Source organism: Sinocyclocheilus anshuiensis, unplaced genomic scaffold, assembly GCF_001515605.1.
Source record: "Sinocyclocheilus anshuiensis isolate Anshui unplaced genomic scaffold, SAMN03320099.WGS_v1.1 scaffold620, whole genome shotgun sequence".
In the NCBI taxonomy this organism is placed as follows: domain Eukaryota; kingdom Metazoa; phylum Chordata; class Actinopteri; order Cypriniformes; family Cyprinidae; genus Sinocyclocheilus; species Sinocyclocheilus anshuiensis.
The window spans coordinates 339785-360453 of NW_015557087.1; the positions used below are offsets into that span (position 1 = coordinate 339785).

The 20669-nt window shown below is 36.8% G+C and overlaps 1 protein-coding gene across 1 annotated transcript in view; it reads right to left on the reverse strand.

Annotated features, from left to right (window-relative positions):
* efna4 (ephrin A4) overlaps window positions 1-16332 on the reverse strand; it is a 49993-nt gene extending 33661 nt beyond the window's left edge. Inside the window, exon 1 of the mRNA XM_016471824.1 lies at window positions 15730-16332. Within this exon, the coding sequence (XP_016327310.1) occupies window positions 15730-15848 (119 nt within the window). The 5' untranslated portion in view covers window positions 15849-16332. The remainder of the gene's footprint in view (window positions 1-15729) is intronic.
* Window positions 16333-20669: the final 4337 nt, after the last annotated feature.

The following is a 20669-nucleotide window of genomic DNA, read 5'->3' on the forward strand; positions in this document are numbered from 1 at the left end:
TGAGACTTTAGTCTTTGCAACTTTACAGATCTTCTTTATGCACCAAGAGCTTGTAACACTCCAAAGAGAAAGGAAAAATTGAAATCGCATCATATGACCCCTTTAAGTTGCATTATAACATCACGTCTCATTAGGAAACAATGAGAGAGGTAACAAGACACACACAGAGTCAGATCTATCAACTCAGAGAGGCCTACACAGAAGACATGAGGCATTATCATCCTGAAGTGGAAGAGGGGGTCCATTGGTCATCTCATCTCTTTCACTCATTCTCTTATTTGTGGAATTTGTAGTTCAGTCTTCCCTCCCTTCACCCTCCACGTCCCTCCCCCACTCTCTGCACTCACTTCCTTTCCTTGTCAACAATTTTCTGTCTCTCTCTCTTTCCTTCCTTCCCTTCCTCCCTCTCGCTCGTCTCCATTTCCCAGTGCCCGTCTCTCCTCCTCTGGCTCTTCCTCTCTCACACACTGTTTATTTAAGCACTTTCACGGCCACTGCATTGTAATCTCATGGGACAAAACTGCCCTTTCTCTTTTACACTCCCTCTCTCTTTCTCTCTCACTCCTTCTTCCCTCTCATCCCATTCTCTCCTGGTAACCTTCTCTATCTCTCCCTCAGCCCCTCCTCTCCATCTTTCTCTGTCAAAACGTTTCAAATTCAAATTCAGATTGGTTTTTCCTGAGCTGAAAGGGCATGAAAGAGTGCTGGTGCTTGGCAGCCTTGAGCTTTGTAGCGCTGTGGCCAGGCGGAGAGCCAGAGGAGAGCCAAGCACCTCTGAACATGCTCAGGTCACAAAGGCCCCAGCCGCACAAAGAGAAGAACTCGCTCCATACAAAAAGCAGCACCCACGGCCTGCATTAGGCACACATAGCACAAAAGGCTCAAAAATGCCCCACACAAAACCCAAGAACCCAAACCACACATTAGTCTTCTGTAACACAAAAGAGAAACTGAAAACAATTAACAAAAATGCAAAGCACTATCTTAAGTATGATTATATATGATAAAAGGAGTAAAATAAGTTGAACAATAAATATAATTCAATTTGTTCAAATTACAATAATAAAATAAATAATAAATTGACTAAAATGTAAATACAATAAAAAACTTAAATTAAATATGAATAAGAAATAAGAATAAAAATAAAACTAGTAAATTTAAAAATGTAAAAAATAGGATACATATAATTACTACAATAATGATGTTATTACATTACAAAAAATACATTTAAATTAAATTACAATAATAAATTTTAAATAAATAATTAAAAAAAATTATAAATGAAATTTAATAAAATAAAATTAGCTTTCAATTGAAATAATAAATACAAAAAAATAATAAATTAAGCAAGATAAAAATAAAATAAAATCTAAAACGAAATACAAATAATATATTAAAACAACAAAAATAAAACGAATTAATTAAAAAATATTAAAAGTATACTTGTAATGTTATAATTACAATAAAAATAAAATTATGAATAACTTAATAAATACTAAAGAATAGTAAAAGCAATTTAAAATAGCTAGAACAATTAGAAAAATAAAAAAACTAAATTAAAAAGTATAATATGAAACAATAAATTAAATGCGTTGCATAGATAAAATACAGATAATAAATACATTTTATGTAAAAAATAATAATAAAAATAAATGAATGTAAAAATTATAATCAATACAAAATAAAGATACAAAATAACAAAATAACATTTTAAATGTATTTAAATGTATAAAATAAAATAAAATAAAATAAAATATCTAACTCAGTCAATATCAGTCAAAAGCAGCTGGCTGAAGTGAAACACCAGGGCCACCATTAGATGTCTGTAAACAGGAGGATGCACTTCAAGTACAAAACTCTTTTGAGCGGCCCACACAATACTGAACAACAGCCGAGCCGTTGGGGAGGCAGGGCCAGGGTGGGTTCAAGGAGGACACATGTTGTGTAGCCATGGCTTCTCCCATGCCCCATGCAGAGAGAAAATTATCCACTTAATTCAGGATTACAGACAAGCAGCTACCGCTAGAACAAGGAGACAGTCATTTCAGATAACATTACAAAACCCATCAGGAGGGACATTTTCAACAAGTACCACAAGTACAGCTGTCCCCTCATACTCACAAGCAGAGACGTAGAAAGGATTCAAAAAGTGGTAGACACATTGATGTATGAGTATTGATGATCTCCTCATAATAATGTGGCGAGATTAATGCAGAAATTTGTAAATATAACGATTGCTACGCCCCACAAGCATCAGCAGAATTATTCATCACTAAGTTTCTAACCATGATAAAGATGCTGCAGATGGTTACCTGAAGATTATTAATTAAAATGTATTAAAAGGACAAGAGAAAGTAGAACTAGTGTAATTTTTTTTTCAATCTGTTACTCATTTGATCAGTTTACACTGAAGGGAGAGTTCACCCAAAAATGAAAATGACCCCATGATTTACTCACCTTCAAGCCATTCTAGATGTTTATGACTTTCTTCTTTCAGACAAATACAATCAGAGTTATTATAAAATGTCCTGGCTCTTCCAAGCTTTCTAATGGCAGTGAATGGTGGACATGATTTTGAAGCAAAAAGTGCTCCACACGTCTCTGGGGGGTTAATAAAGGCCTTCTGAAGTGAATCAATGCATTTGTGTAGGAAAAATATCCTAATTTAAAAATGTATAAACCAGAATCTCTAGCTTCCGCTAACTGTTGTACGCGAGTTCACGAGAGAGTGGTGTCCAGCGGATGATGTAGGACGTAGACGTAGCGTAGCGTAAGCTCTGGTGAGAATATGCTAGCCTCGTGAGAACCAAGTTTTGTTTACAGCAAAAGAAAACCAGTGTCCTCTTGGCTTATATTGAAATCCTCTTACATTTTTCTTTACAAATCCTCATTTTGTACTTCTAATTTGTGATTGGTGTTTTGTTTTGCTCTCTCCTCTGTGCTTCCACATTCATCACTTCTCCCCGGAGCTTACACTATGCCAACGTCCTATGTACGGTTGCCAACTTCTGAAAAGGAACATAAGGGACAATTGTGATTCTTTATAGGAAAATAAGAGACAGAATAAGGAACACTCAAAATATTTGCACTGTACCACATAGTGTGTGTCATTTCCGTGTCTGCAGTTAACTATAAAAGGTGTATAAAACGAATGTCTATTAAAAGTCAGTCAACAAAGAGTTTTTTTTTTTAAACAATGGCACTTAAAATTTTGAACTAAAATGTTATTGCAACCATATAGCCTATGAATGAATGAAAATGTATATTTTTCAATGAATGGGGTGGTAAATCAGTTATTTTCGAAGGCTTGATTGTGTTTATGGGGTGCACATGCTTCATAAAAAAAAAAAAAGCATAATTTTTTCACATATTTTACCTTTATTCTACACCGCTGTTTCCATTCCCCTAAAAACGGTCTGTTGACTTCCTGGTTCTTGAAGCCCCTCCCTCAGAAATACGCAATGGGTTCAGATTGGTTAGCTGGCCCAGTGTGTTGTGATTCACTAACCTTCTAGTGCACGTTGTCCGGAAACGTCACGCCCCTTGCCATTATGGGTAGTTGCATGTGCTCCGGTGTATTGTAAGCAATATTGCCTTATCAATTTGAGCCCAAATCAGACCCAGAGAATATTAGTGAAGAGGATCGAGCAGAAGCACGGCTCTTCCAGGACGTTTCAGAATGGCATTTTTTTTGTAGCCGTCTCATACTTTGTAGATACACTGTTATTTGTAAATGCTACTGCTGTTTATGTTAGCTTTTGTAGAAGCTAGAGATTATGGCTTATAAAGTTTTAAATATGGATATTTTTCTTATACACAGATGCATCACTTCACTTCAGAAATCTTTTTTTAACCCCCCGGAGTCGTGTGGAGTACTTTTTATGATGGATGGATGCATGCACTTTTTTGGCCTTCAAAATCTCAACCACCATTCACTGCCATTATGAAGCTTGGAAGAGCCAGGACATTTTTATTATAACTCTCATTGTATTCGTCTGAAAGAAGAAAGTCACATACACCTAGGATGGCTCGAGGGCGAGTAAATCATGGGGTAATCCCCCAAACCCCTACTAGTAGTATAATATATCTTCTTAGACTAGTCTCAGACTGATGTCTATAAATTTAATTTCAGAACAAAAAAAAAATGCATTTGATCCCACAGACAGTCTGTGCAATAATGATGACAAAGCTACCCACCATATGAGAAACGGTACAGAGAGCTCTGCAGGAAATCTGTTCAGTGTGTTCCAGACACTAACCACAAGACCTGCTTGATGAATAGGACCCAGTCATCATCAGCACTGGTTGTTTTGATTGCATTCTGCTTCCACACAGAGAGGACAAATCTGTTTAATAACCGGTGAATCGTGAGCTGCCGGTTTGAAGAACTGAAACGGTTATCAAAACACGTCTATCAGAAGCACACACCCAGACCTGCACGTGCACACAAGCTGTATCTCGTGCACACATGGCCTCACCACAGTGAGCAAGAAACCAGCACAATACCCAGCATTCCATGCATTCCGCTCTAGACCCTTCTACAGGTATCTGCTAAACTCCAACAGCACTCATAATAGACACCCAGAGGCGGACAGTAACTAAGTACATTTACTTGAGTATTGTACTTAAGTACACTTTTTGAGTATCTGTACTTTACTTGAGTATTATTTTTTCTGGGAACTTATGACTTTAACTTCACTACATTTGAAAGACAAATATTGTACTTTTCACTCCACTACAGTTCTATCAAGGTCCTCGAAGTAGAAAGTCGTTACTATGTGGCAGCTTTGAAAGTCAGTGGGTGATTTCTTTCTTCTCTAAAACGTTAATATTTGACCAGCAGTATCTGTACTTTCACTCGAGTAATGGAGTTGAGTACTTTGTCCGCCTCTGTAGACACCCCAGACACACCCCATTTACAACAACAAATTACAAGTCACCCACCCACAAAATATGTACATTCAAACAATAACATGCATTCGAATACACAAATGTTCACGCCTATATGTAAATTTGCATACAAACCTGAAAGTTAATTAAAAAAGAAAAATGTGTACACACTTTTCTCTTAAATATATACGTGCATGTGAGTGTATTTATATATACATAATAAATATACACAGTACACACACATATATTACGTAAACAAAAACTTTTATTTTGGATGCGATTAATCGCGATTCATAGTTTGACAGCACTAATATATATACAATTATTTTTATAATATAAAATAAAATAATGACTTATAAATAAAGCCACTTTTTGTCTATTTAATGCTTTAAGGGCTTTTATCAGCAAATATTAATATAGGAGATTAATTTCACTAATAACTTGAAATATGTCAATCATGTCAGAATTTTTCATTGATTGATTTGATTTTAATTAATATATACTGCATCTACCAATCACTACAATAATGAACCAACAACAAACCAATCCCAATCACATGTACACTTACTGGAAAAAATGGGGGAGGAAAAAATTATTAGAAATTTACAGATAAATCATACAAACAAAAAGACAAAACTCACAATATGGTAATTCTATGGTACACACTATTCCCCTAATGTTCTCCCTTTAGGGTAAGTAAGCATGACGAGGGTGTTTCTCTCCACGACTGCACAGTGACAGTGATAGTAATACCTGCTGACATCTCTTCCTCCCCATCTCTCTCTCTCCTCCTCTCACCTCACCCCTTCTTCCCCAGAGGGGCTCCCCGACCGATTCAGGCACCAAAAACTGTTGATTCTCTTCCTGCCATCCCTACATAATGTGCTTGCCTTTTTTTTCTGCTCATTCAGAATGGGCAAAATGTCTTTTCCTTCTCGGCAGAGAGAGGGAAGGAAGACAGAAATGATGCAGGGAAGAGTGGACTATCAGGATGCTCTGCTGTGTTAGTGTGTGGACTAGAAAATGAGAAATTATGAATTGCAGAGTAAAATATGAATCAACAGTGTACCCATGAATGTTTTGAATCGGCGTGAAATGATGTTTGCAACCCGTTTTTCTTTTGTGATTTCTTAGTAACAAGATTAGAATTAGGGTGAGACTTTATCCACCAGGAATTGATTGGATCAACTACGTAACTCACTAGCATCCTACAATGCATTGTTGGAGAAACTAACTAGCTAGTCAGTGTTTCCCGAAAACGTAGGAACTATTTTGCACATCCGTCATTTGAACCACACTGGTAATAAGTGTTATGTAATAATGACGTCAAATGGTAGAGTGATAACCTCTGCTAATTAATCAATTTGAGATCAAATTAATGTCAGATTATTGCTGTAAATATTGAACATGGCATCTGAGGATTTTTGTTTTCCATTATTTTACATGTTCTCTTACATCCCAAAGTCTGACCCAAGGCCCAAGCAGGTTCAGGTCCAAAACTTCGACGAGTGCCTTAGACACAGGTCAGGTTCAGTATTAGTGGCCTTGGGTCTCGGGTCATTTAAAATGTGCTTTTTCCAAATGAACCCGATAAGACCCGAATTCTTTTAAACTATCCCAGATGTGTACTTGCGCATTCGTGTTAAGTGCATTTTTGAGAAACACACATAGAAAAGGAACAAACGTTTGTAACCTCGCACACAGAAATCCATCTCATAGATATCAGGAAAAGCCACTCACTTCATTACGCTGCATGTTCATGCAGGGCTTTTCTTTTGTGTGTGCAGATGCCCTTTGCCAGTGATGAGGTAGTGTTGCAGACAACCCTAGCAAATACATGATTTATTAGGCTATCGATTTAATTTTTATCAAGCTATCACGTTTATTTTTCCAATCCACTGGTCACAATTGAAAGCCAAACTCTGAAATAACTTGTATCCATCAGCCAGGCATTAATATAAAGTAATAATAAATAAGTAAATAAATAAAAGTAACGGAGCAGCGGCCAAATCAGTCAGCAGGATTTTTCCTTACTGACTTCGGGGCTGCAGGCTGTGAACACGTCAATGCCGTTTATGTTCGGTCCAGTCGGGTTAAAATATAAATGCTGTCGAGTTGGGTCAGACTCGGGTCTAATTTTATTGGGTCTGTATTGGGTCGGGTTTTTCTTTTATAAAATGAATTTATGCACATCGGGTTCTGGTATTAAGTGATTTGGGTCGATCCGGGTCGGGTACAGATTTTAGGACCCGAGAAGACCTCTATGCTCACTCTTCAAAAATGGTGTAGAAAACGTAGAATGAAATTTTGAATGAATGGAATGAAAGACATAGATTGTACTATATGTTAAAGCTTGCTTATTTTGCTCAAGTGCAGGATTTATTCAAGTCAATTAGTCATATTAACAAGTAACTATCCTTCTAACCACAAAGTTGAGAGCTGTAGTTCCAACAACACAACTTTGCGATGCTGTTTGCAAGTGTTCGTTGGAACTATGGATTCGGGAAACATCAAATCATTGAACTATGTTGGTAACAACAGAACTTGAACCCTAGCTGGCAAAGTATGCTTTTAGGAAGCACACACCTAAATTAGGGCTGGACAATAATTCAATATCAATATGTATCGCGATATAATTTTTTTCAATAACGGTGATATGATTTTTAAACACATTTCCGATATTTCGATATACATTACCAGTGTTTCCCATACATTGATTTATTTGTGGCGTTTGATCATAAGTTTGTAGGTACAGACATCTGTTGTGGCCGTTCTTGGCCGTTTTTATGAGGCTTTTTTAATAGTGTTCATATCGATATCGACCGAAATTAAGAAATATATCGTGATATAAATTTTGGCCATATCGTCCAGCCCTAACCTAAATGATAGGTTGCTAAAAAAGAACGCTGTTGGCTAATATTATACAATTGCCCAAAAGGCCTTAGTTACATCATCAAGAAGCAAATTAGGCTAATTTCAGAGAAGAATACGTTTTTATGATTGTGATTATGAAGACAACATGCACTGATGAATCATTCACAAGGCCAAGAACATGCATTGATTAAGAAAGTAGGGTCAATTTTGATTTTATGTTGACTTTAAAGGGGTGATGCAGGAACCAGATAAGCAAATGGCTACTTTTCAAGTTGCAAGATAAAGCATGGAGACAATCAACACTGTTGATAAGAATTAAGAAGTGGTTTGAAAGGAAGATTAGAGTCTGAACCACAAATCAACACACTCCCATTATACACACACACTCCTACCCTTTCAGTCAACCACAAATGGTAATGTGTTCACAGACACACAAACACCTCTTCATAAACTATATGCATGCGAAGCCAAACAACACCTAAATTAACATGACAGCTAGAGGCCCACTAGGTTTATTCACAAATTAATAACGACAATATACAGTCCTTTGCAGCCTACACTGTGCTAGAACACATACTGTGACAGAACAACAACAGCTAATGAAATAGTGATATGATTTGCTTTTTGGTAATGAATAACTAAGTAAAAAGATAATTCTAAATGCTGGACTATTGGTTGGTATATGATTAACTTTTTCTATATTAATAGGCTACTTCACAGAAATTGGTGAACTTGGGAATGCTTATTGGCCCTTTAGTTTTCATCATTAAAATAACAAATAAACAATTCTTCTTTCAGACAATAATTCCTAAATTTGATTTATTATACAAATGGAAATTACTCCACAGAAGGAAAATTGCAATAAATTCTCCTTTTAAAATGTTTGTTATATTCATTCACTTGTATTAGAGCACAACAAACCTAACATAAATGTACATAATTTCACAAGAATATAGAGTACAAATAATATAGACTATAAAATACAAATTAGACTATAGAATATAGACTGAATTTTTAGCAGCCATTACTCCAGAATTCAGTGCCTTCAGTTAAATAATTTTCATGTTGATTTGGTGCTCATGAACCATTAAAAAGATTGATTCAATGCTAAAAACATTGATATTTTTGTGGAAACCGTGATACATACATATATATTTTTCAAGAACAGCATTTAGCCTATTTGAAATAGAAATCACTGTAACAATGTAAAAATCTTTACTGTCACTAATGATCATTTAATGCATTCTTACTGAATAAAAGTATTAATTTCTTTAAAATGATATTACTGACCTCAAACTTTTGAATAGTTGTGTATAATTTAAATATGATTGTGCAGACACAACTAGAACAACACATTAGAAAATGGGAAAGAGTAACTGATGCTCATGGGATGGGAGAAGGGGAAAAAGAGAAATGGAGTTTCGCAGACATCACAAGCTGGCACAGGTCTATATAGGGTCTAGCTTAAACAGTAGATCAGGCCAAGGCACTTCTCTCCCTGTCTCTCAGATAATACATGTCCATTAGCAGCAAAAGGAGGACACCACACAAGATCAAAGTCTCAAAGAGACAGAACATCCTATACATCCCACAAAGGAAAGAGAGCTATGCATGTGTTTGCATGTTTGAGTGTATGTGTGTGTGTGTTTCCTGAAAAAGCAGCTTTTCCTTTAAACAATTTTGCATGTGTAATATTGAAAGCCAAAACAATAAGATTTCCGGTCCGCATTTGATTCCTCACAACAGGCAATGCAAGAAACGCAATATCTCCCAGCCAGGCTAATACGATTGCACAAACACAGTAAAACCCCCATATCACTCAGTAATTCGGTTTGCCCGTTGAAGTGTTGGCGCAGGTACTGAGTTGGAGGTATTTTCAAGAGGGCACCCTGAGGTTAAGTCCAGTGAAAAAGAAGAAAACAGTTTTCAGTTATGAATCCTCAAACACGGCCATACCCACCCCTGCATTCCTCATCAAACACTAACCGGTGTGAAAAACTCCCCAACAATATGAGTACAAAAACCTGTCCTAGTAAAAATATGCATGCAGTCCAGTTACCACATGCTGTGTTTTTATGCTTCAATAGCATTAGTGAGGTGAATCAGCTGCTTACTGTACATAATAAAATATATTTTATCTTTAGGCCTATAAAAGCAAGGAAATTGCTTATTTCAGGGCTCCAGGTGGCGAATGGTCACAAATGCAACAAAAATGACAATTTAGAAACTTAATGACTCATATCATCTTGTGAGCTCCAGTGATTTGTGAAATGACTCTTATGATCCAGTATGTTGTTGAATCAAAAAAAATTCTCAAACAGTAAGCAATTTGAATCAGACTCACTCAGAGCCATCACTGAATTTAACTGAACTGCAAGAAATATTATATATATATATATATATATATATATATATATGTTTTAACACAGTAAGGTCCAGCTGTAAAGTGGAAGCAAAACGTTTTCGGGTATAAAACTGTCAGGTCAACATGTTGGAACAATCTAGTCAATCATGTTTTTACAAAGAAAATATATATTTATTTATTTTTATGAGCCAAATACAATAAGGATCACTGGAGTGACATTAGCCCCTTTCACTTTAGACATTTCTTTGACTTCCATAAACAGCGCAGAGTAAATGCGTCATCTGCATCAGAATGTTATGAGAAGGCCCAAGAAGGTAGATGTTTTACGTCAGTGCATTCTGGTCACGTACGTGCTCATACCGGTAATCTTGTTCTGCGTTCACACAGAGCACATTAACGGTAATTTACTGGTAATGCTACAACTTCTCATACCGGTAAATTGCCAGAACGAATTTAGGAAAAGAACACTAAATACAACTCTAAAAACACTAGTTAACTTAACTAGTCTAGTCTTTATATTACAATATCTCTGAACAGTGACTATTGCTAGAGGCTTAAGTAAACAGCACTCAAAGTTTCTGAACAATCATCAACAATGCTATATCAAGCAGTTCTCTAATTTGGCAACTACAAAAGTTCATTACAGTAGCTCCAAAAGGTTTCATTTTTGGAGACAATGGCTTGTTTTGTCTTGGCATTGGTACACAATTTGCTTGTAAGTTGCTTGTTGCTCCAAAACTTCTTTAATAAATAACAGTCAATTTCTTTAGACACCAAGAAAATGAATTTACACATTGCACTTAAAACTTCATTTTATCTTCCAAAAGACACATTCAGGCCACCAGCTGGCATACAGACTGGCAACATACCCAGCCTCTAATAACGCAACGGCGCATGTATGCACATGCATGTGTGCACAAAACCAGCCATGCAAAGGATAGCGAACTAGTGAGTGATATTGATGTGGTCATGCTGAGAGAAGCGCTATTGGCCAATGTGGAGGTGTGAGATAATGGAGTGTACTTGCTGATAACACCTGTACAGTGGGTATTAGCCAAATATCCAGGGAAGGGAGAAAATATGGAAACTCTCTCTTCGCCATATGCAGTGGGACGGCTGGGAAGCCGGCCCTGTGCAATCACACAGAGAAATCTGAAACTCATATAATCACTAAATTATAATATTAAACAGGCGACAGAATATGACTTTCTTCAAGGTAGATTGAAAGGTTATCCCTACCAGGTCTGGCCAAATTCCACCGCTCAAGACCCGTTTTATAAGATTATATCCGTTTCATGCTTAGTCCATAAACTTATATCGACTGGGAATCGGGAACAAGCCATAGTCTGACTGTAAAGTCCCTCTATGAACCTCCAAAATCTCTTCATGCCCACTGGGCCAGGTGGCCTTTACAGATTGATAGGAAACCACTGAGGAAAGAGGAACATATCCAGAAAGATGCACAGTTACAAATTGAGCAATTTCAAAAGTAAGTTTTCAATCACATATGTAAGCCAAGGAAAATATTGCAATACAAAGAAAGGAAAATGTTATATGGGAATTAAAAGCAGAGACTATATCTAGCTTTACTAGGGTAAGTTTCTCTGAACATATTTCATAGTTACACAGCAGAAAAAATGTGATAAGGACATAGTTGAGGTTGTCGAGTCCAAAGTTGAGGAATATTTCCTGTCTTAGAAACATTTTGTTTTGATTTATGCGACCTAACTAGTTCTTAGGTCATCTACATTATCGGGAAATGGCCGTTCATGACAATGTGCTGCAGATTGCTGAATGTTACGGGCAGACGCTGGGCAGGACAGACAAAAACAAGCATGAAGTAAATATAGTTCCATTCATATGGATAATTATACAATCCACTATGATGCATTAAGCTATAGTCAACCACATAATAACCAGCGCGAGAGCAAAAGCAGCAGGGAGTTCACTTTCTTACTTCCTTTTGAATGCGAGCCTGAGTGTAATTATTTCTGAGTAGGTTTGTTGATTACAGTTCACAGGTTCTCGTAGCTAATGATTTATAGAAGTAGTAGGGAGATTATCCGAAAATTGTGGAAGTCCTCGCCAAGCACGAGACGTGCTTAGGGGTCCAATCACGGCAGCCCTGATTGAGCAAAATTATAGTTGATCTTCAAGCCTTAATTTAAATTTGCATGCGCTTGGGTGTGTCCGCCCCTGTGCTGCCTGAGATGTCTGATCCCGCCTCTCGCTGTTGAAACTACGAGAAAACATACTACATTGTATTTGGAGTGTGTGTATGGGGGGTTGATGTGCTTGCATGCATGAATTAACACTCATGCGAACACACAATCCACTATTACGCACAAATGCGAGTGAAATTATTCAAAGTTCCTTGGGTATTAATTGATGGTTTATTTAAAATTGAGCAATTAAAAAAATACTGTTTTTTGCATCCTGTTCGGAAACACGTAGCCATGAGAGGTAAAAGGGAGTTGTTGAGAAAGAGGCACTTGGAATTTCAAGAGTATTAGAAATGTGTTCAAACTTGCTGAGTAAGTGACTCACACACACACATGAGAGATGAACACAGACAGATATAAAATGTTGAATTTGGAAAATTTAGAGGTTTAATATCACTGACGTACTTAAAACCGTTGCCTTTCGAGCTTGTGCCTATAAAGACTAGGCCTAGTTCACCAAAAAATGAAGCTCTTGTCGTCATATACTCACCCTCATGTCATTCCAAACCTGTATGACTTTCTGTCCTGGAGATATTCTGGAGAATGCACTGGTCACTCTTTTCCATGCAGTTAGAATGGGTGTAAAATGAAGGTTTCAAGCTTCAAAAAGGCAGAAAAAGCATCATAAAAGTGGTCCAGGCTCTATATTTTAAATCTTCTGAAGCCATAATCCATACGGCAAACATTGATTAAAAATTATTTATTTTGTGAAAATCTCATTTTGAATCCCAATTTATGAACAAATAATTCTTTTTAAGCTGGATCTGATCCAGTTCACAAACCCAGTGTGAATGATTTGTTCATGGTCCTTGAGCTCAACTCACTGACTCAATTCGGTCACAACCATTAATGGCCTAGTAGAGTGTAAGAAGTTCAGTATTATGTATATACGATTATAGTATTTACTTTTTACTTTTGTTATTTTTTTATATTTCTATTCAGTTTTAGTAATTTTTAGCATTGTCTTCAGAATCTCTTTATGTGTTCCACAGAAGAAAAGTCATACAGGTTTGGAACGATAAAAGTGTGTGAAGTTTCATTTTTATGAGAAGAAAAAAAGAAGAAGCTCTGACTGTTTGTGTGTGTGAGTTAAGTCAGAAAGCTCCACTGTATGTTCACACTCATCCATTGCATCAGGTTTCAAACTTTTTGGTTAAGTTGGTAAGAAAGCATGAGGAAATAAAGGGGTGAGCTGAGAGAGCGTGACAGATAAGAGCGAAGCACACGTTATAAGCTTTATCTACCTGGCAGGTCATCTAAAACGTCAGCTGATAAACGAAAAGCAACAAGTTTCTCACAGCAGTTCACAGCTCAGTTACAACTGAAAGGCAGGAGTGGAGATTAAGGAGAAGTCTTTCTCCAACTCTGTCCAAAGTATTGATGTGATGAAACACTGCAAGCTAAACATGACTACCTTGCAGCACTCATGTCTCCAAAAACCGAGCCTCATTAATCTGGTTATATTGCACTATTTGGTGTAAACAGCAAATCAATGTCTGTGCAATGTGTTCATTGTTTGCAGCACTGGAGAAGCGTGAAGCAAAGGAGTTGAAGTTTAGTCTGCAGATGCCTTTGTCTAAATATGTTAATAAACCACATCACTGCATAACAAGACTAAACATGACTATGCTGAATTCAAGTGTAGATTTGTGTATGTGTTAGCATGCAAACATTGTCAGTGAGCCCACAAGCTAAGAGAAAATTAATCTCTCATCTCTGTCATATGAATAATAAACTGAAAGCCAATCAACAAATCTGTAAAACCTTAAAAAGCCATCTTTTTCAATTAATTAATGAGCTGTGACAAAAGAACTAGTTTCAAGCATTTTAACGATTTGCGTGTCACTACATGAGGCCTGTTGCTGGCTGTTGATGGCTTCCCATCTCCGAGACATTCCAAAGATGGGCGGAGCACAGCTGGCCCTCCAGGCTGTCCTAAACTGAACAGCCAATCCAGACCGAGATAACACCTGGAGTGGCAGGTGAGCGTGCCATCAGTTTGACAAATGACACCAATTAAACCATTACAGAGCAAGACAGAGGACAGATCTGTGGCACTACAGGAAGAGAGCTGATATGCACACATCATTAACATTGATTCATTTAAGTAGTGCTACATTCAGCACTAATTGATCAAACCTAGAGAAATTGTTCACCAGACTGTAAGGAGCGGAAGGCCATTGGATTTTACAGCATACAGTTGATTCCCCCATTTATTTAACAGATACAAAAGCTCTGACCCCTGATCCCAATTAATGAATTTGGAACACAGATACACAAGATAATTACTAACTGCAGCCGCTTCACACTGAAGCTGTTTGTTTTTTTATCTTTTGTTTTGATCCTCTTTGTTTGTTTTCCTCAGTCTCATTCTGCAAACATCCATATAATGGACATTCTTAGATTCTGGATCCAATTAGCAGCCTCTGAAATCAGCAGTGTTAAGTATTATTTATATACTATTTTAGCTTATATTTTTATATTTTCAGTTTTCATTTTAGTTTAAATTTTAGAAATATTATGTTCTTTTGTCATTTTTATTTAGCTTTTATATTCATTTTCGCTTTAGTAATTTCAAATAAACTTTTTTCAGTTTTATTTCAGGTAGTTGCCAAGGCAACATTTACATTTTTTAAGCTTATCTTTTTTTAATCTAATATTTGCATTTTATTTGAGCTTTATTTCAATTGATGAAAACAATTTTTATTAATTTTAGTTAACAATAACAACAACCCTAACGTCAATATTAAAACTAAAAGTATGTTAAGTATGCATGAAGTATTAATACAAACTAGACTTACTACATCTGACCTACAACATCAGCTGCATCACAGTTCCCTGTCATTAACAAATATGACCTATGGCCTCATGGAATAGAAAAGCGTCCATGAAAATCTATATAAATTAAACGTACTGTTGTTATTATTAGTTATAAATATAATAATTATTTCAAAATGGCATAAAACAGCTGTTTTTCTTAATCTTCATCTCATGTGAGTGCCCATTATTTACATAATACTTATAAAACACTAGTCATTTTTTCTTTAGGCATAAAACTTTAATTATCAAAAATGACTGAGTGTACCTTTATGGATAAATAGATCAAAGTTTGACTGGTGGAAACAGTGAGGCATGGGAGGACACGTTACCACACTTAAACCCTTTAATAGGTGCAGGTGTGTTTCAGTCTGCAGACATGAAGCAACACAAATCTGGGAGCGTTTTTGGGCTTAGTCACTTCACATTCACTGGGCTGAGCTCCCGAAGAGCGCCGCGCACTGAATTACGCACAGGGAACGCAGCCGCAATCCTGCGTAATAAGGTTAATTGGAAACAGTCAACACGATGAGTATGAATTAAAAGTAATTGTGATCTTACCGTGTATTTGTAGAGTTCCAATATACAACGTGTCTCTTTGCTGTCGTTGACATAACGTGTATAAACAGCGCCAGAAGTCTCATCATAGCGCAAACTCCAGAACACCATGGCACATTCATGACTGATGTCGACCAGCTCTTGTGGGTCGCTGATGAAACGTGTTTAAACTGAGATGAGACTCAGTTCCGAGTCAAACCCAGCTGCAGAACTTTACTAGGCGAGAGGACAAACACAAATCCCGGATTTTAGTAACACTGAATGCTTTCACTAAGCGAAAGACGCATGTTCTGCTTACTAAATGCAACAGGAGGTTGCATGCTTAAGTTTATAAAGATACAAAGCACATGTTGACGTTTGAGACAAGTTCATAGAGATATTCTTGCGATTCCTTGTGACGTTTAGTATTTCCTTGTGAAGATCTGCTAAGTTTTCCACTTTACGCTGGCATAAATATAACTTCCTTTTCTTCAAATGTAAATCCAGTGCTGGTTTATAAGGTCCAAGTTTGACAACAACTCCAAACTTTTCATGAAAGGATAAGGAGACAATTGTTTGTATTCGCAGGACGCTCTCAATCACGGCCGTTGATAGTTGACAGTGTTGATTAGGAGTGACCGGAGTGCGTTTCTGGGCAGGGCGGAGGACACGGGGGCGCGTCCATAAAACTTTGAACCAATCGATGATACAGAGGGTGGGACCAACATTCCATAGTTTTTGAAGGTGTGCTGAGCAGAGACCTTACAGCTCCACTTTCACTGAATGTGGGACAAAATTCTTTAAAGTAATGAGGATTTTTATTTTTTTTAGATTAACCTTTTAAAGAACATTTTAATTAAGTTTTATTCCCCAAGGACGCATCAAATTGCGAAAAAAATAACGTAAAGCCATTTATAATGTGACAAAATGTTTATATTTCAAATAAATACTGTTCTTTTGAACTTTCTATTCATAAAAGCATCCTCAAAAAATATTCCACAAAATCCACAAAAAATATTAAGTAGCATCACTGTTTTCAGCATTAAATTAATTGTTAAAAAACAGTTATATAGTTAAATTGTAATAATATTTCACAATATTAATGTTTTTACTGTATTTTTGATTAAATAAATGCAGCCTTGGCGAGCATGAGACACTTTTTAAAAACATGACTGACTCCAAACTTATGATCGGTAGTGTATGTTTAGGCTATGTATATATGTATGTGTACATATTATATTACTTTAATAATATATAATTATATAATGTTCTTTTATGATGATGTTTTTGTTAAGCTATTGTCACCAAATGATTGGCTGTTTGATTAACCAGAATAACTAGCTCTGTAACAACATTTAAACGGATCCATTTAAAACCCACTGAACATAAAGGACATTTGTTTGGCAGAGAAATCTCCACAGTTAATAAACACCCGAAACCAAAAACACCTCCTCAGAAACTGGTTATTCATGAAAAGAGCTGTTTTCCGTCACCATTGGGAATGTATTACGCGTGTATCAGCATTAGTCCTAAATTACTTTTGTCCTTCTCAATGTGTTGTTTTCACATACTTTGTATGTGTTTATTCTTTTTATTGATTCCTTTTGCTCTCTCTTTCAGAATTCCAAGAAGCCAGGATGAAGTGACATTATTCCATACTTTAGTAGTGCATGAAGAAGTATCCTTGAAGTTGTTTTAAGTGCTCGACAGCTTCTGGAGGCTCAGGTCCTGCTCGTCTCTGTGGGAGTCTACATGTTTTGTGTTTGTATGTGTACGTGTGAATGTGTTGATAGGTAAGGGAGAGGCAGAATTAATTCACCTTGCTGGCAACAGATATCCCGGGAGAGTGTGTGTTCAGGCAGTAATCACTGTGGCCACCGTGTGCGGCAGCAGTCGGTGGTCCCTTGTTATTATCTGTGCGTGTTAAATTACTGGTTCAAGATGTGAGTAATGTGAGGCAGGTAAGACCAGCAGTGCAGCAGGCCCATCACTCTTAGCAGCAGGTGGAGAGTGTTCGCCAATGACGTTGGGAAGCACGGCGGTGGGTATATTCGGTTGCTAATTCTTCCAAGTCTTCCCCTCGCTATGGCACAACCTATTAATTCCCCTGTCCTCTTCTCATTAATATCACATGATTGTGTGGCGGAGTCTTCCCCTGTGTGATTTGTCCCTCTGGAGGATTTGCAGTCCCCGGACAACGAAGCAGAAGTTCCTCGTTCCCTCGCTCTCACGAATGTGGGATAATTACACAAAAGGTCTCACCCACCGATGCCTGAATTGGCCTCTTTGGTTATTATCTATAAAGCAGCATGATAATGGGCAGCATATCCACAGGAGAGAGGTATTCACGCCTGGGCTTTCGTATCTTATTCTGTGTCATTTCCAGACCGCAGTTTTGTACTTTCTCGGAATTAACTGGATATATCCAGGTTTTTGTGGCTGTGGAGCGCAGCTGAGAGCCCTTGTGGAGGTCATATCTGCAGCGCAGCAGAGCTCTGATTTATATAAATGAAGTTCTGGATGCCAGTGGTCCATAAGGGCCGGTTCTGGGCTTTGGGAGTCTCAGCAGTGCTGCGGTAATTAAGAATTGGGGCTAAACGGGGAACAGTCACCTTGTGCTCCTCCAGGAGCCGCTCTGAAGTGTGTTTCCTGCTCCTGCAATCAGGTGTTGTCCCAAAACTTGCGTCCCCACCTCACCCTGCTCCTGTTTTATGTAGTTTTAGTAAGCTGAACAAGAGCACAGGTTGACAGACAGCCAAATGTACACTGTAAAATGATTCCTGGTTAAAAAAGATTCAAAGAATTGCTTGATTATTGCAGATATTTATGTTTGCCTACTATTCTGAAAAGAAAGTTAGTTGCATTCAGATAGGCCTGCACTGAAAAACACTAAAGATTAAAAAATTATATTATTTTTTTTTGCGTCATGTTCGCTGCTGTGACAAAGGCTGTAAAGGAGAAGTTGTGGTTTGGGTGTGTTTTGTGCAAATTATTAACCTTGGGCATGAGGCCACTCTTTTAGAATACTCTAAAATCATTAACATTAGAATGAATGTTCATTAGGAACAAAATCACGTGCATACACACGTGTTGTGAATTTTGTGAATATTTTTCGTGAGAAGTTCTCTTGTGCATACAAATATAAAATAATGAACTGTTTTTATGATATGTGAATGAGACCCGTTAGCTGTAGCTAACTCAAAGAGAAAACTGACCGTAGACACTGATGATGCTAAAACCTGCTGTAGCGCCCATGAAGGCAATGTTGAGAATACAACACACAATTTTTGCACTATGAATTGCAGTCTTAAACATTTCACAATAAACGCACAAAATCTTGTGAAGCTTGTGTAGCTAAAAATATTTGCATTTACATACATTTACATACATGTAAATTTATTTATTTAAAGATACACTGCAGATTTCCTGGTTCTCTAAAGTGGCTTCATTAAATTGTGTAGTCTTACTGTAGCCAGGCAATAACATTTTTGAGAACTTTTTTTATGCAGTGCCTTAAATTTTAATTTCTAAAAAAAAACTATGTTCAAGAAATACTCAGTGATGTACAGTGCGACTGTTTAAGGAATAAATGTATCACTGTAGCTAACGTGCAATACAGTTTTGCATGTGTTCGAGGCAAGGTCACTTGTTTGTGTGAAGCGAGAGTTTGTTGTGTGCTTGTTTGAGTGTGAGGTTAATCAGTGGTGCACCACTAATTTACTTGGTAGATGTACTCTATTGTATGATTCAAAAATCATGTCTCGGCTGTATTGAGTCCATACACCCAATTCCATTGGTAAAAGAGTTATTTAAAGTAATGTCTCCTCGCAGACCCACAGATCTGTCCTGCTAATTTGGAGTGCAATGTTGTTGAAGTGTAAATGGATTGTGGATTGTGATATTTGGCTATATAAACAAAATTAAGCAAGAGGTGTTATGTTCCTGCCACTTTGGGCAAATAAAGAGAATGTTTGTCTGAAAACATTAAGGGGGTTGGATTTTGTGTGTCCTGCATGCAACATTAATGTCCTTTGCCAGTCACATGCCTGTTTAAGTGATGAACTGCACTACTTGTAGTTGTTTTTAGAGATGTAACACGCTTTTAATATTTGTGCTACAATTGTGTGGCCTGTGCTACAGTACAAAACTTTCAACTTCTGTCCAATGCTATGTGCAAAAAACGTTAACAGACAGACCTGTTAGTTCAATCAATGTTCATTACAGTACATTTCTAACTAATTTCTAACATTCTCAATGATCTGTTAAGCATTAAATGATGCAGTCATGGTAGCTAAAAGGAACAGTTCATCCAAACATGAAAACTCTGTCACATGAGAGTGAGTAAATGACAGAATTAAAATTTTTGAGTGATGTTCAAAATGATAGTTATTAGATATGTTACAGAAAACAACCTGGGTCTGTAAAGGGTAAAAAGTTTTAAACTTAAGCACTCGGCTCTCCGTAACATGTAATTTTCTTAAAGACAATGCAGAATTAAGTACATCATTTTGGACAATTCAAAACTATGTACACTACAGTTCAAAAGTTTGGATGGAGTATAATTTGTTTAATGTTTTTGAAAGAAGTCTCTTATGCTCACCAAGGCTGCATTTATTTGATCAAAATACATTCAAAACTGTAATATTTTTTATTTGTTTTAATGTATTGTAAAGTGTAATTCATCCTTCTAATGACAAAGCTGATGATTTGCCTGTTTTCAGTGTCACATGATCTGTCAGAAATCATTCTAATATGCTCATTTGGTGCTCAAGAAACATATTTCATCATTATCATTAGTTGAAAGCAGTTGTGCTGCTTACTGTAACATTTTCAGGATTCTTTCATGAACAAAAAGTTTAACATTTATTTGAAATAGATTTTTATAACAATGCAAGTCTTTACTTGCACTTTTGATTAATTTAATGCATCCTTTCTGAATAAAAGAAAAAAATATATAACTAACC